Source organism: Callospermophilus lateralis, chromosome 7 (genome assembly GCF_048772815.1).
Source record: "Callospermophilus lateralis isolate mCalLat2 chromosome 7, mCalLat2.hap1, whole genome shotgun sequence".
NCBI classification, from domain to species: domain Eukaryota; kingdom Metazoa; phylum Chordata; class Mammalia; order Rodentia; family Sciuridae; genus Callospermophilus; species Callospermophilus lateralis.
Genome location: NC_135311.1, coordinates 46958431 through 46971308, shown reverse-complemented (window position 1 = coordinate 46971308; position 12878 = coordinate 46958431). Strand labels below are relative to the sequence as shown.

Below are 12878 nucleotides of genomic sequence, written 5' to 3'. Positions count from 1 at the left end.
TTTAGGCAGATGTATTCTAACTAGTTTAAATAAAACCCATTCTTTCATGTTAGAGCATAGGATAGAAAAAAGGAAGGGCAATCACATGTGATAAAAAGTCAACTAGAAAAGTAAACATCAGCAATTCATTTCTGATTTATATGATGAGACTAATTCATAGGTTCAGCCACAGAGATGAATAAGGAAATATAGGGAAAATCTAGAGTTATTTATGAAAATAATCTATTTCAACAATCTATTAAATAGATAATAATGGATATCAAACAATGACAGAAGAGAAATTTTCCAATTAAAAAATCATTTAACAAAAGATCAGTTTATATATTCCTTTTAACTTTTGTCCATAAAAATTTAAATATACAAATCACATCCCCAAGTCCAAAAGAATCTTTCTAAACAAATAAAATATAGGCATTGAAAAATTCAGGATACAAACCATTTAAAAATATTTTAAAAATTTACAGTAAATTAAATCTTATAAGAAATGAGACAACAAAATGACAGTTATATACAACTGTTAAGTTTCCAAAAGCTGAATGATGATGATACAATGGTGCCACAATTTATCTAAATGAGAACTGTTACCTAATGCTTTTTTATAGTTATACCTATTTCAGTTTTATTAGATAATGGGTTTAAAGAACAAATGTTGAAATAACCAAAAGCAGAATTATAGTTATTCTTGGAACATTCTAATTTTGCCTATGTGTCTAAAGTTGCAAATTACAGAAATATTCTTCAGAAAAGTCAGGTATTTGGTAAGGCAAGGCACATAGGACCAGATTTTGATAAAGGAGCTTTTTTCCTTGGCCCTGTAATTAAATTATCCTGGAAATTCTTAAGATTACTTTCAATAGAGCATAAACAACTGATGTAAAGTGTATACCCATAGTAATTAAATATTTTCTGTGCATGTTTAAATAAAATAAGGAATTGCTAAACCCTTAAAAAAACCTAAGTTGAAAGAGACTATACAATGACATTTAAAGGCCAATGATTTGATATGTAAGAACAGTCATTATTACACTAAATGCACAGAGCAGAATGTCAATTAGTTTCCTTTTTAGATTCCATGTTATTAGAATCTAGTTTAAATAGCAAACTGCCTTTCTTTTCTATGAAATTTGGTGACATTTGATGTAAATATTTAAGTACCATATATTCTACCATAAAAGTAGCTTAGGACTTCTCTAAAATCACTTATTAAAGAATTGATAATACTGCAATATTGAAACCCCTACCTGTTGTATTTTAAACTTTAATTCACAATAACTACATTCTTAATTTTTAGTTTAATTATCAACTGGCACTTTTCTCCCAAGAAGTAATACATTCTTACATGGAACAACTTAGATGAGAGACAACAAATACACTTTTTAAAAAAGTACAGAAATTTAAATTATCCAGGTGTCATATTTATAAAAGCTTAATACAATAAGGACCCCTGAAGGTCATTAAAACACAAAACAAATACATAAAATAGCATTATCTGTATATATGACATGATCTAGGACCCAAATCCATCTTCTTCAATATGATTGCTTCCTTTGAATTAAAAATTAAAAACTACATAGCTCCATAACATTTTCAAATCTATTAGAAAAGCAAAGTATAAATTATGGCTAATGAAAGTTTGCTTTAAAAATATACTTTAGACTATTTTTCCATTTTCACAATTCCTAATTACATTTTATAATCTTTGTTGGAAATTTCCAAAAATATATTATTATGGACACCTGAAAATGTTATTAAACATACCTATTATCTAATAATTTACTTGTGTAATTTCTTAAGTGTTAGAATAGGGGCAGACTAAACTAAGTTAACAAAAAATTGTTGAATGCACAATGCATTAATACATAATTGCCCAAACAACACCGTAAACTGAACATATATTTTTATTTTCAGTCTTAAAATCTGTGTTTGCAAGATTTATATTTCTCTTAGTAGTAATAGGATATAAGTCTGAATGTTGTTGCAGTCTTAAAACAAAATGTGGTTATCAAACAAAATACTCTAAAAGATGGTCACTGCAGTCCAAATTAGATCATTGCATTAGCAAAGGTAGCACAGCCAGTCCAAATTATCCAAGAGTATCCAATGGTTTGGGATAACATTATTCTCCATTCAAATTCTATTTAACAAAATCCATTAGAACTATATAAAAATATTTTTTACAGTTTTTATATCAGAACAGACTTTTAAAAATATATACAGTATAAATGAAAAAATAAAGCAAAATACTTCTTATACTTAATAGATAATCTGCATATAGTCAATAATTAAATTAAACCTATATCAATTATAGAATGTATTTTTGCCCACCAATTCATCTTACTATTTCTAATATATTCTCTCTCCTTTGAACCAGTTTATTAAATAACATATAAATTCACATCCTCAACTCCAGTGTTGAATAGGGAAGAAAATCCTTTATTTTAAAGCAAAATGGTGACTCCTTCCCAGCAGCTTTCATGGAAAATAGAAAGGGAACTCTGAATTCAACTACCTCTCCCAGTCATGTGATCACAGTACTCCTGGGGAAAATGGGCTTATGAGAAGTCTAAAACATTTCTTCTGACCAGTCTTGAATTTACGGCGCCATCTAAAATAGTGTAATATGGTAACAGGAATGTCTCCAAGAAAAGTCATTTTGGTCTTGGTCCACTGATACCTATACAACTAATATTTTTGGTTGTTGTTTTTGTCAACTGTTGTTGATTAAAGGAAATTTCTACAGATAAGTAAAATATTAATTTAAAATCTTTCTATTTGTATACAGTATAACTTGATAGTTCAAAATTCTCCAAATGGAGCTATTCGACAATAATTATTTTAAATTATTAAATCAGTATTTAATTTCTTTAAATTACATTTTAAATTTTCAGTAACACAAAAATTTAATTTAAAGTAATATTAAGAATTTATCTGATTTACAGAAAAGATAGTCAATTAAGAGATCAAGGGTAAAACTCCATTAGAGTAAAGTCTAGCACAGGAATGACTGGATTGCTTTCAGCTATCTCAAAGCACTAAAAAAATCTTAGGATGTATATGGAGAAATAGATGTTTCTTTATATTACATTTAAATATGAATTTTATTTTCTGACAAACCAGATTGAGAATACTACCTTATCAAATTTTTGTAACTGAACAAATAATATTTGGCAATCCTTAGTTTAGTAATCTTTATACAAATATAAAAATCTCAGATATGTGAAAAATTTTTTTTCAAATATTTCTGTTTTTCACAGCTTTAACAGGTAATTATAATTTTCAAACTTCAACTATTCCATGTGATTTGATATTTCTGTACAGAAAGAATAAGGTAAAAAACATCTAATAAGAGTAAGTAGATCTAATTTGCAAAAATTGATATTTGTGTGCTCTTGCAAAGAGTGCATAGGACATTTCTGCAGCAATCAAAAAGGTAAACTCTTTTTAAAATTAGATTTCAAGTTTCCTCCAATATTCTCTCTAATTCTAAACCCTGGAAATACTTTCAAGTTTTGATTTCTAGGCATAATGTGTTTTGCTACATATACAGTACAAACATTTTATCTTTAAGCCTGTATATTTTCAAACCACTTGAACAATATGATCAGATTCAGCATGATGATATCTTCACAGAATCAGTAGAAGTCCTCTGTGCAAGATTAACGTTGAGATTCCTAGTGCACCATCATGAGAAACCAGTTAAAAAAATTTTTTGACTATGCTTTAATGGGATTTCCTGCAGGTTTGGGATCATAACCATATAAGAAAGTAGCTGCTATTACAAGGATGGCTCCAAGGAAAAAGACACTAAATGACAAGAAGGAAAAATGAAAAAAAGAAAATCAGATTAAAAGCAAAACAAAATCTTTTTATATCTTTACCATAAACCCAATTATAATTTGGGAAGAAAATGTTGCCATTACATGGCTAACAAATACTGAGTACTTTCCATTAGGTATTTGGCTAAATGCTTTACATACGTTATCTCACTTAGTTCTCAGAACAACCCTATTAAAAAATCGGAGTATTATCTTCATTTTTTACCTGAGGAAATAGGTTTTAAAAGTTTAAATAACTTGCCTGAAGTCCTACAACCTTAAGACAAGACAGGATTCAAGTTCAGATCTTTCCGACTCCTGAACCTGTACTCTCACCTCCTGCACAATGTCTCCCAAAGCAAGATGTTTAGCTGTATTTTACCTAAATATGCATTTTGCATGCAATACATTCAATAATGTAAGGTCTCAATTCTTTAAATATTTGACCAGATAAAAGGAAAATTCATTTTTTATATTAAACCAAGGTAAGTTCTGCTTAAAATGCAAGGTAACAATAACCAAAATTCAGGCCTGATTTATAAAAATAAATTAGCTTAAATGCAGGAAGTTCTTAATTTTCTCTTTATTCTACTTATACATAGATATAATCTACCTTATTTTGGTAATGAACAAACTGAATGGAAACTAGACAATGAAACTTAACTTTTTATATGTACATTTTTAAAAAGTTATTATATAAACTTGACTAGTGTTGCTTTTAAAGTTTCTATTAACAGTTCAAAGTCATTCTCCTGCTCTAAAAACAAAACGAAAACATTGCTCTAATAAAGGAAAAATATAATTAATTCTTCTTCTATAACCACTTAACTGAGTTTTCTGATGAGCCATTTTATCCATATAAACTTCTTCAAGAATTTCATACACTCTCCTGGTGTTGGCTACCAAAATTATGCATTAAAAATGTTATGAGCTAGACACGGTGGTAGGCAGGAGAGGCCTGTCTCAAAATAAAAAGGGCTGGGTGGTAGCTCAGTGGTAGAACAGTTGCCTAGCATGTATGAAGCTCTGGGTTTGATCCCCAATACCACTAATATTTGACTTAGTTTATCACTTTATAACACACACACACACACGTGTGTGTGTGTGTGTGTGTGTGTAAAAGTTTTTCAATGGAAGATTTCCTTTCAAGTAGTTTGAAATCTTCTTAAAAATAGATAAATGGATTTTTAAATTATATTTCAAAATTTTTTCAAAAGTTATAATAGGATAAAATATCAAATTACTTTAAGAATTCTTAATTTTAAATATATTTTAAGAATTTAAAGAAATAGAAAATAATAATTTACCTGGTTGGCACAAAATCTTGTAGCCAAAAATAGGATATCAGTGTTGATAATATTATGGATAAAGAGGTTGCAAATCCTTTTAAAATATTATCCGCATACTTAATAACAGCAGCTATTACAAGGCCTCCAAGTGCCTACAAAAGTTTTAAGAGATTATTTTTAAAAACAGAATTACTTTGCAGAGAATTTCATTTTCAATGAAGATTTAGGCTTTTGTCCTACGAATCGAATCCTATTATAGTAAGCAATTTATATTAAACATCTCATAAACAATACACTCACAGGTTTTGTTCACTAGTCCACATATTTCAAAAGGTATCTCATAGAGAAACTACCAAAATTATCTGAGGCTTACTGTAATAGAGTATGATCACATTATGAAAAGACATCTATCCTTACCTAATTATTAATTAAACATCATTTGTTTGGACAAATGTGGGAAGACTGGTCACTGTAAAAAGTGTTATATTTTTATCTTTGAGGAAAAAAAGATATAATTTTTTATATTTAGAAATAATTAAAAAGATTTTTTTCACTAACCTTTCAGCAACCTCCTAACTTGGCTTTCTTCTTCTAGGTTCTCTCCATCCTAATCTACCACTCACTGTCATCAGATTACTCTTGCTAAATTAGTTTTATTTTATTTTATTTTTTTAAAGAGAAAAGGTTTATTTTGACTTACAGTTTGGAATGTTTTAGTCCATGGTTGGTTGGCCCCATTGCTTTGAGCTGTGGGTGAGGCAGCACATCATGGCGGGGGGGCTAAATTAGTTTTAATCATCTCTTTCTCTTCCTTTGTTTCCTCTCTCTCCTTACTCCCTCCCTTCCCAGCTTTCTTTCCGCTGTGCTGGAAATTGAATTCAGGGTCTCACACATGGTAGGTAAGTGCTCTACCATTAAGCTACCCACTAGCCTTGTGCTCTACCCGGGTTCGATTCTCAGCACCACATAAAAAAAAAATAAAGGCATTGTGTTGTGTCCATCTACCAAAAAAAAAAAAAGATTCTCTCTCTTTAAAAAAAAAAAAAAAAAAATTCATGAAGAACTTTCTACTCAATCTCTCAAATTCCAGATGGGGCTATTTTTAAAATGAGGTTGTGGGCTGGGGATGTGGCTCAAGCAGCAGCGCGCTTGCCTGGCATGCGGGCAGCCCGGGTTCGATCCTCAGCACCACATACAAAGATGTTGTGTCTGCTGAAAAAAAAACTAAAAAATAAATAAAAAATAAAATGAGGTTGTTGTGGGTGGGTGGTGGCTCAGTGTTACATTGCTTGCCTAGCAAATGCAAGGTCCTGGGTTCAAGGAGATCCCCCAACCCAAAAAACGGAGAGTGATTTTACTGTATAGGTTGATCATCCCTAATCCAAAGTATTCCAAAATCCTAACTTCATTTGAGCACTGACATGATGCCACAAGCAGAAAATGCCACACCTGACCTCATGTAATGGGTAGTCATAATACAAGTACATTACAAATATTTTGTGTATAAGGTGTGTGTATGTTTGTGTATGTGCCGCATGCACGCACATGTGCATGTGTGTGAGTCCATTCCCCAAAATGAAAAATCTGAAACACCTTTGATCTCAAGTATTTTGGATAAGGGATATGCAACCTGTACTTCATATCAGTTTCCAAATCTGGACTACTCACCTTAACAACTTTCCCTCCACCTTTAATGACAGTAGCTTTATTTAGAGAAAGTCACAAATTATTCCAATTGAGTTTACTACAAATTAATGTTTGAGTTCCATTATTTCTAGGCAACACTGTCATTCCTCTACGTATTCCTAAGATCAGTCAGTTATACCAAATCTTTTAAATTTTGCTCATGTCTTGAGCCCCTAGTTAAGGGAAGATGACTTCCCCTTTTTGCTAGGATAAATTATATCACACATAAATTCTCTTGACTTACCCTAATTGCACTTCAAATTTTGTCTCATCGTGTCTCCTTTCTTTCAGTATCTTAAAAACAGAAATATCCTTCCTGCTTTCAAAACCAAACTATTCTCTGACATCTTCACTAGCCTTCAAGGACTTTTCTCCTTACAACTTCAAATACCTCTAGAACAATAGAAGGCTCTGAGAGCAGTGACTTGTATCTTCATTTTTATGTCCTTCAGAGTAGAGTACTCAATAAGGTTTTTTTTTGTTTTGTTTTTTTTTTTTTTTTGGTGGTGCTAGGGATTGAACCCAGGGCTTTGTTCAAGTGAGGAAAGCTATCAACTGAGGTATATCCCCAGTCCTCAATAAGTATTTTTTTGAAAATGAAATTAATTACTTGACTCTTGAATAAATTCAAATTAAATACAAACTGACCTAATTTGACAGGAATATTTCAATATGTTAACTAAAAAATGAAGCTAAAAAACTAGAATGAAATATCTAGCTCTGTTTCTTTGATCTTCAGGGGCTGACCACACACTTTCTGTACAATATGAGTTATAGAAAAATCAAAAGTTTTATTTGTCCTTAGCTTCAGCTGCTTTATTATTAAACTTGCATTTCACAGTGTTTACTCAGGACCCTTTTTAAAGTGAGTTTTTCATTAGAGCATTAAGACCAGTTGTATTTTTAACTTCCCTGAATAAATTAGACACAATGAAAGAACTAATAGGAGGGATCCCCCTGCCATTGCCTTCCCCGCCAATATCCATAGCAACTTTGATTCTCTTTAACATTAAATAAAAGACTTTACATGCTTTACCTGAAGAACAACTACTATCCAGGTCAGTCGGTTATATCCCTGAAAAAAACCATTCTTTGATACCAATTCTCCATCATAAATATAAACACCCATTAATCCAAATATGCTCCCAAAAAAACCTAAAAAAAAAGAGAGAGAAGTCTGTATCATGTCATTTAGTTTTTCTGAAGAGAGATTGTTTCTGTTGATATCCCAAAAAGTTTTATAGTTACTTTTTTTTAAATGAAATTTGACTACTCTTAAATTTTTTATTTGGTTTATATAAACTTAACAAAGTAACACAGTTAGTACTATATCATGACTACAGACAAAGTCAAAGACGGGGAATATTAAAAAGAATAGACATTATCAAATGAGTGCTAAAATAATATAACTGCAGAAATTATATGATTATATGGCTGCCCCATTCAAATATTTACAAAATCTCCTGCTTTCAGTATATGTCATATCTTGTATCTTCCTTTTGCTATGTCTAAATTTTGATATCTTTACATTAATACATTCATATATAAAAGCTTGCACATGTAACAGCCTTTTTTCATATTTAGAAGTTTTGAAAGTATAATAATTAATAACCAAAAAATGAGGGGTAAGAAATATTAGAATCTATATGTATTGCTGAAATCTCAATTTTGGGGAAAGTCAGCTCAGAGAAAATAGAAATTATACCTTATTCATTACCGAGTTCTTCACCTTAACAAGAGAGCCTATCGTATGACTACTGGATTTAAGGAATTTCCAGGATCACTGGTAGGCTATGGATGTCTATAGGAACCACCTCTATGGACAATCTTTGGAATATATGCAGTCAAAGAGGGTAGCAGGGATATGTTTTTTTTTTTTTTGTAAAGCTAGAACTAGGCAGCTTTCCATAACAAAAGGAATTAAAGAGGATATGAAAAACTCTTTAAAATTTCATTTAATGCCAGCTTTCTCCTTAATTTTGAACATGAAATTAATGCTAGCATATAATTCCAAAAATTCCTGAAAGTAGAAAAATTTAAAAATTTTAATTTATAAAAGTAATACTTTATAATTAACTAAAAACATATATAGTATATACTATAGTTTGGAGCTAAAATATCCCCCAAAGGCCCAACTGTTAAAGGCTTGGTCCCCAGCTTGTGGCAATATTGGGAAGTGATAGAACTTTCAAGAGATAGGTCCTAGAGGATGGGCAAGGTAGTGTATACCTGTAATCCCAATGGCTTGGGAGACTGAGGCAGGAGGATCACGAGTTCAAAGCCAGCCTCAGTAACTTAGCGAGGCCCTAAGAAACTCAAAATACCTTGTCTCTAAATAAAATATAATAAAGGGCTCAGGATGTGGTTTGGTGGTTAAGTGCTGCTGGGTTCAATTCCTGGTATTAAAATAAAATAAAGAGGTGAGACCTACCAGGAGGTCTTAGGTCATTGGGACGCTGATCTCTTCCTGTATCTTTGCTTCCTGGCCACCATAAGGTCAACAGCTTCCTCTGCTATGAACTCTTACCATGATGCATTGCCTCACCACAAGCCAGAAACAATGGGGACAAATGAGCATGGATTGAAACCTCCAAAACTATAAGCCAAAATAAACTGTCTGTCTTTTATAAGTTGGTTTATCTCAGGTATCTGTTACAGTGATGGAAAACTGACTAACACAGTAGACAAGGATACATACCTGTTTCGTATGTCCACATGTACAGACCTACTATATTCTAACAATTGCATAATGTCACACTATCTGGTATCAAATATGTATATAATGGTATGTTAGGAATTGTTCTAATAGCTTTAAGCATGTCAACTCACTACCTATGAGGTAGATACTTATATGCAACCATTTTACAAATGAAGCAACCTCCCCAAACTCATACTGCTAGTAAGTGATGAACTCAATATCTGAATCTAGGAAGTGTGGCTCGAGTCTAATTTTTTTCCCCCTGTTTTTAGAGTCTATGAGCCTTCCCACTATGCTATTTAATCAAATCATAATTTACTTAACCAGTCTCTGTTTTCTTTTTATCAATGAAAATAATGCTTAAATGAATAACCTTGAACATCTTTTTTTAAATTATAGGATTTTGTTAACATGAAATTCTTGTATCAAAGCATACATTTATTTAAAAATTTGGTAAGCATTTCCAAATTGAGGTCCAACAAAGTTGTTTTCTACTTTCTGGCTAATAATGGATCATATCAATTTGCTAACCTTTGACAAGTCAATATTTGAAAAATGCTACTATATTATTTTAATTTTTGTTCTTATAATGTTTAGTTATAGCTATAACTTTGAAGTATCTTTCAAAGAGATCTTTTCAGGGCTGGGATGTAGTTCAGTGGCAAAGCTTCTGCCCCATATTTGCAAAGCCCTGGATTTGACCCCCAGTTCCAAAAAAAAAAAAAGAAAAGAAAATAATCCTTTTTTAGTCGCTCACCATTTTTTTCCATAAGCATTGTGCTATCTGATCAAACAAATACAAGATCTATGAAGCACCATAGAAACATAAATAAATTCTAACTTATTTCCCATTTTTATCTTACAATTTAAAAAAATTTTAGGCGACTCACACAAACCTTTAATATCTTGTTTTTTCTTGTCTATTTGCATATTTATATAAATAGATGACTTTAGTGCTTATTACATGGATATGCAAGACACTTTTTCCTAAATACTTCACATGTATTATCTCATTTAATATTCATAGCAGTATATGAGTGGGTACTGTAGTTAGGTACACTTTTCTTTTCTTTTTTTTTCTTTTTTACAGTACTGGGGACTGAACCCAGGGTTTCCTGCCTGCTAGTCTTTTTTATCTTGAGACAGTCTAAGTTGTCCAGGCTGGCTTCACACTTGAGATCTTTCTGCTTCAGCCTCCCAAGTAGTTGAAATTAAAGGCATGTACTACCATAGCCAACAATTAGTTACTACATTTTATAGATGAAAGTGAATCACAGATATGTTAAAATAACTTCTGAAATGTCACAGAGTAAGTGATAAAATCAGGATTTGAGTAGTATGACTTTAAAACTAAGTGTTCTTAAGCACTCTGTTACAGATACACTTTTTCTGAAATGGTAAATTAAGCTGATTACTGCTTTTAAGTCTGTGAAACTATATTCTAAACAAACTGAACAAAAAGAAGCTAATTAAATTTTGCTTTAAAAATATTTACCCTGAAAGGGAAAAAATGATACATTTCTACACATTTTGCAGAAAAACATAAATAAATCCTATTTGATAACATAAAGATTCAGTTTTTTGTTACCACATTATTGGAAAACAGATGAAAGGATGATTAATCAAATTTGGGAAGTTTGACTTACAATATGGGCCATTAGGAGTATAAACAATTTGCTGTGTAGGAAACAGAAGAGGCCTATATGACTGCTGATCAAGAGAAAAATGGATATCTATTAAATTGATGTGGACTGGAGAAAAAAACAGTGATTTCAAAAATAAGCCCCAAATTCTCAGGGACAAAAACTCAAAATAGAATGTGTTCACTTGCAAAGCAGCTGCTTCTCACATGGCAGTTTTCTAAGTAGCACTATCCAAAATGAATATAAGCCAATAATACTAATTTTTGGAATCCTTGTATGAGGATTTAATCATAATAATACTATAAATAGTTTAAATATTTGCTCAAAGGTAATCCATAGGGCCTTTTTCTTTTAAGCTACTTACCTTCCATTAGAAAAATACTATATTATTTAAGAGCTAAAACATAACACTTTGAAATTAAAAAGCATGTTAATATTTAGGAAACCAAAAGTTCATCATTTCTAACTTCCTCCACTTAAGTATTTTTTTAATATTTATTTTTTAGTTGTAGTTAGACACAATACCTTAATTTTATTTATTTATTTTTATGTGATGCTGAGGATCAAACCCAGGGCCTCGCATGTGCTGGGTGAGCACTCTACCACTGAGCCACAACCTCAACCCCACTTAAGTATCTTAATCCACCTTTTCAGGAGTAAAATAGTTATTTGCAACACCTGATATGAAAGAAGTGAAAACTAAGGGTAAAGTTACTAATGCTACAAATGATAAGAACAGGAATAGATTATATGTTATGTTACAAACCTACAATTCCATATTCTTGAATAAAAGGCATTCATTTAAATATTTTTTTTTTTTTTTGAGACAGGGTCTCACCACATTGCTTAGAACCTCTGCTAATTTGCTAATGCTAGCCTTAAACTTGCAATCCTGTCTCATCCTCTTGAGTGGGTGCCAACCACACCCAGCTTTAAAATACATTTCCTTAATTTTTAAGATTTTAAAAAAGTATTCATCTTTTGTAGTTGTACACAATACCTTTATTTAATTTATTTATTTATATGTGGTGCTGAGGATTGAACCCAGAGCCTTGCATGTGTGAGGCGAGTGCTCTACCACTGATCCATAACCCCAGCCCCTAAAATACATTTTTTTCTAAAAGGAAAAACATTGCCAGATACTTGCATAAATAGCATATTTTATGCAAGACTTATTTAAAAAGATGTACAGAAATTTGTAAATATAACAATATAATAACTTTTTTTTTTTTTTGTACCAGGGGTTGAACCACTGAGCCACATCCCCAGCCCTATTTTGTATTTTATCTAGAAACAGGGTCTCACTGAGTTGTTTAGGGCCTCACAGTTGCTGAGCGTGGCTTTGAACTCATGATTCTCCTGTCTCAGCCTCCCAAGCCACTGGCATTACAGATGTGTACCATTACACCCAACAAGATAATCACTTTTTAAAATACTAAAGAGGATGGAGGTATGGCTTAGTCATAGAGTATTTGCTAACATTCACAAGGCCTTGGGTTCAATCTCCAGCACCGCAAAGGGAAAAAAAAAAATTAGAAAAGACTTAAAACTTACCAAGCTGAATGTTTCTTATCCATACTGATTGTTTTGTTTCTTTTAAGATTTTCTCAAAATAAACTCCAGCAAAGCCACTTGAAAAACATGCTGTTAGAACTGCCATGAGGCCTACAAATTGAGAGCCAGCTGAAAGTTCCTTAGAATCAATCTCTTGAGAATCTGAGGGCCACTGAATAAAAACAAAATTGAA

The 12878-nt window shown here is 31.6% G+C and overlaps 1 protein-coding gene across 2 annotated transcripts in view; it reads right to left on the bottom strand.

Moving 5' to 3' along the window:
* Positions 1–350: 350 nt before the first annotated feature.
* The window catches only part of Slc35a3 (solute carrier family 35 member A3), a 42196-nt gene continuing 29668 nt past the window's right edge, over positions 351–12878 (bottom strand). For both annotated transcript variants that reach the window (XM_076861672.1, XM_076861671.1), the window contains exons 5-8: positions 12686–12857; positions 7827–7945; positions 5123–5256; positions 351–3804 (exon numbers count right to left, since the gene is read on the bottom strand). In XM_076861672.1, coding sequence (XP_076717787.1) covers positions 3714–3804; positions 5123–5256; positions 7827–7945; positions 12686–12857 — 516 coding nt within the window. In that variant the 3' untranslated portion in view covers positions 351–3713. The remainder of the gene's footprint in view (positions 3805–5122; positions 5257–7826; positions 7946–12685; positions 12858–12878) is intronic.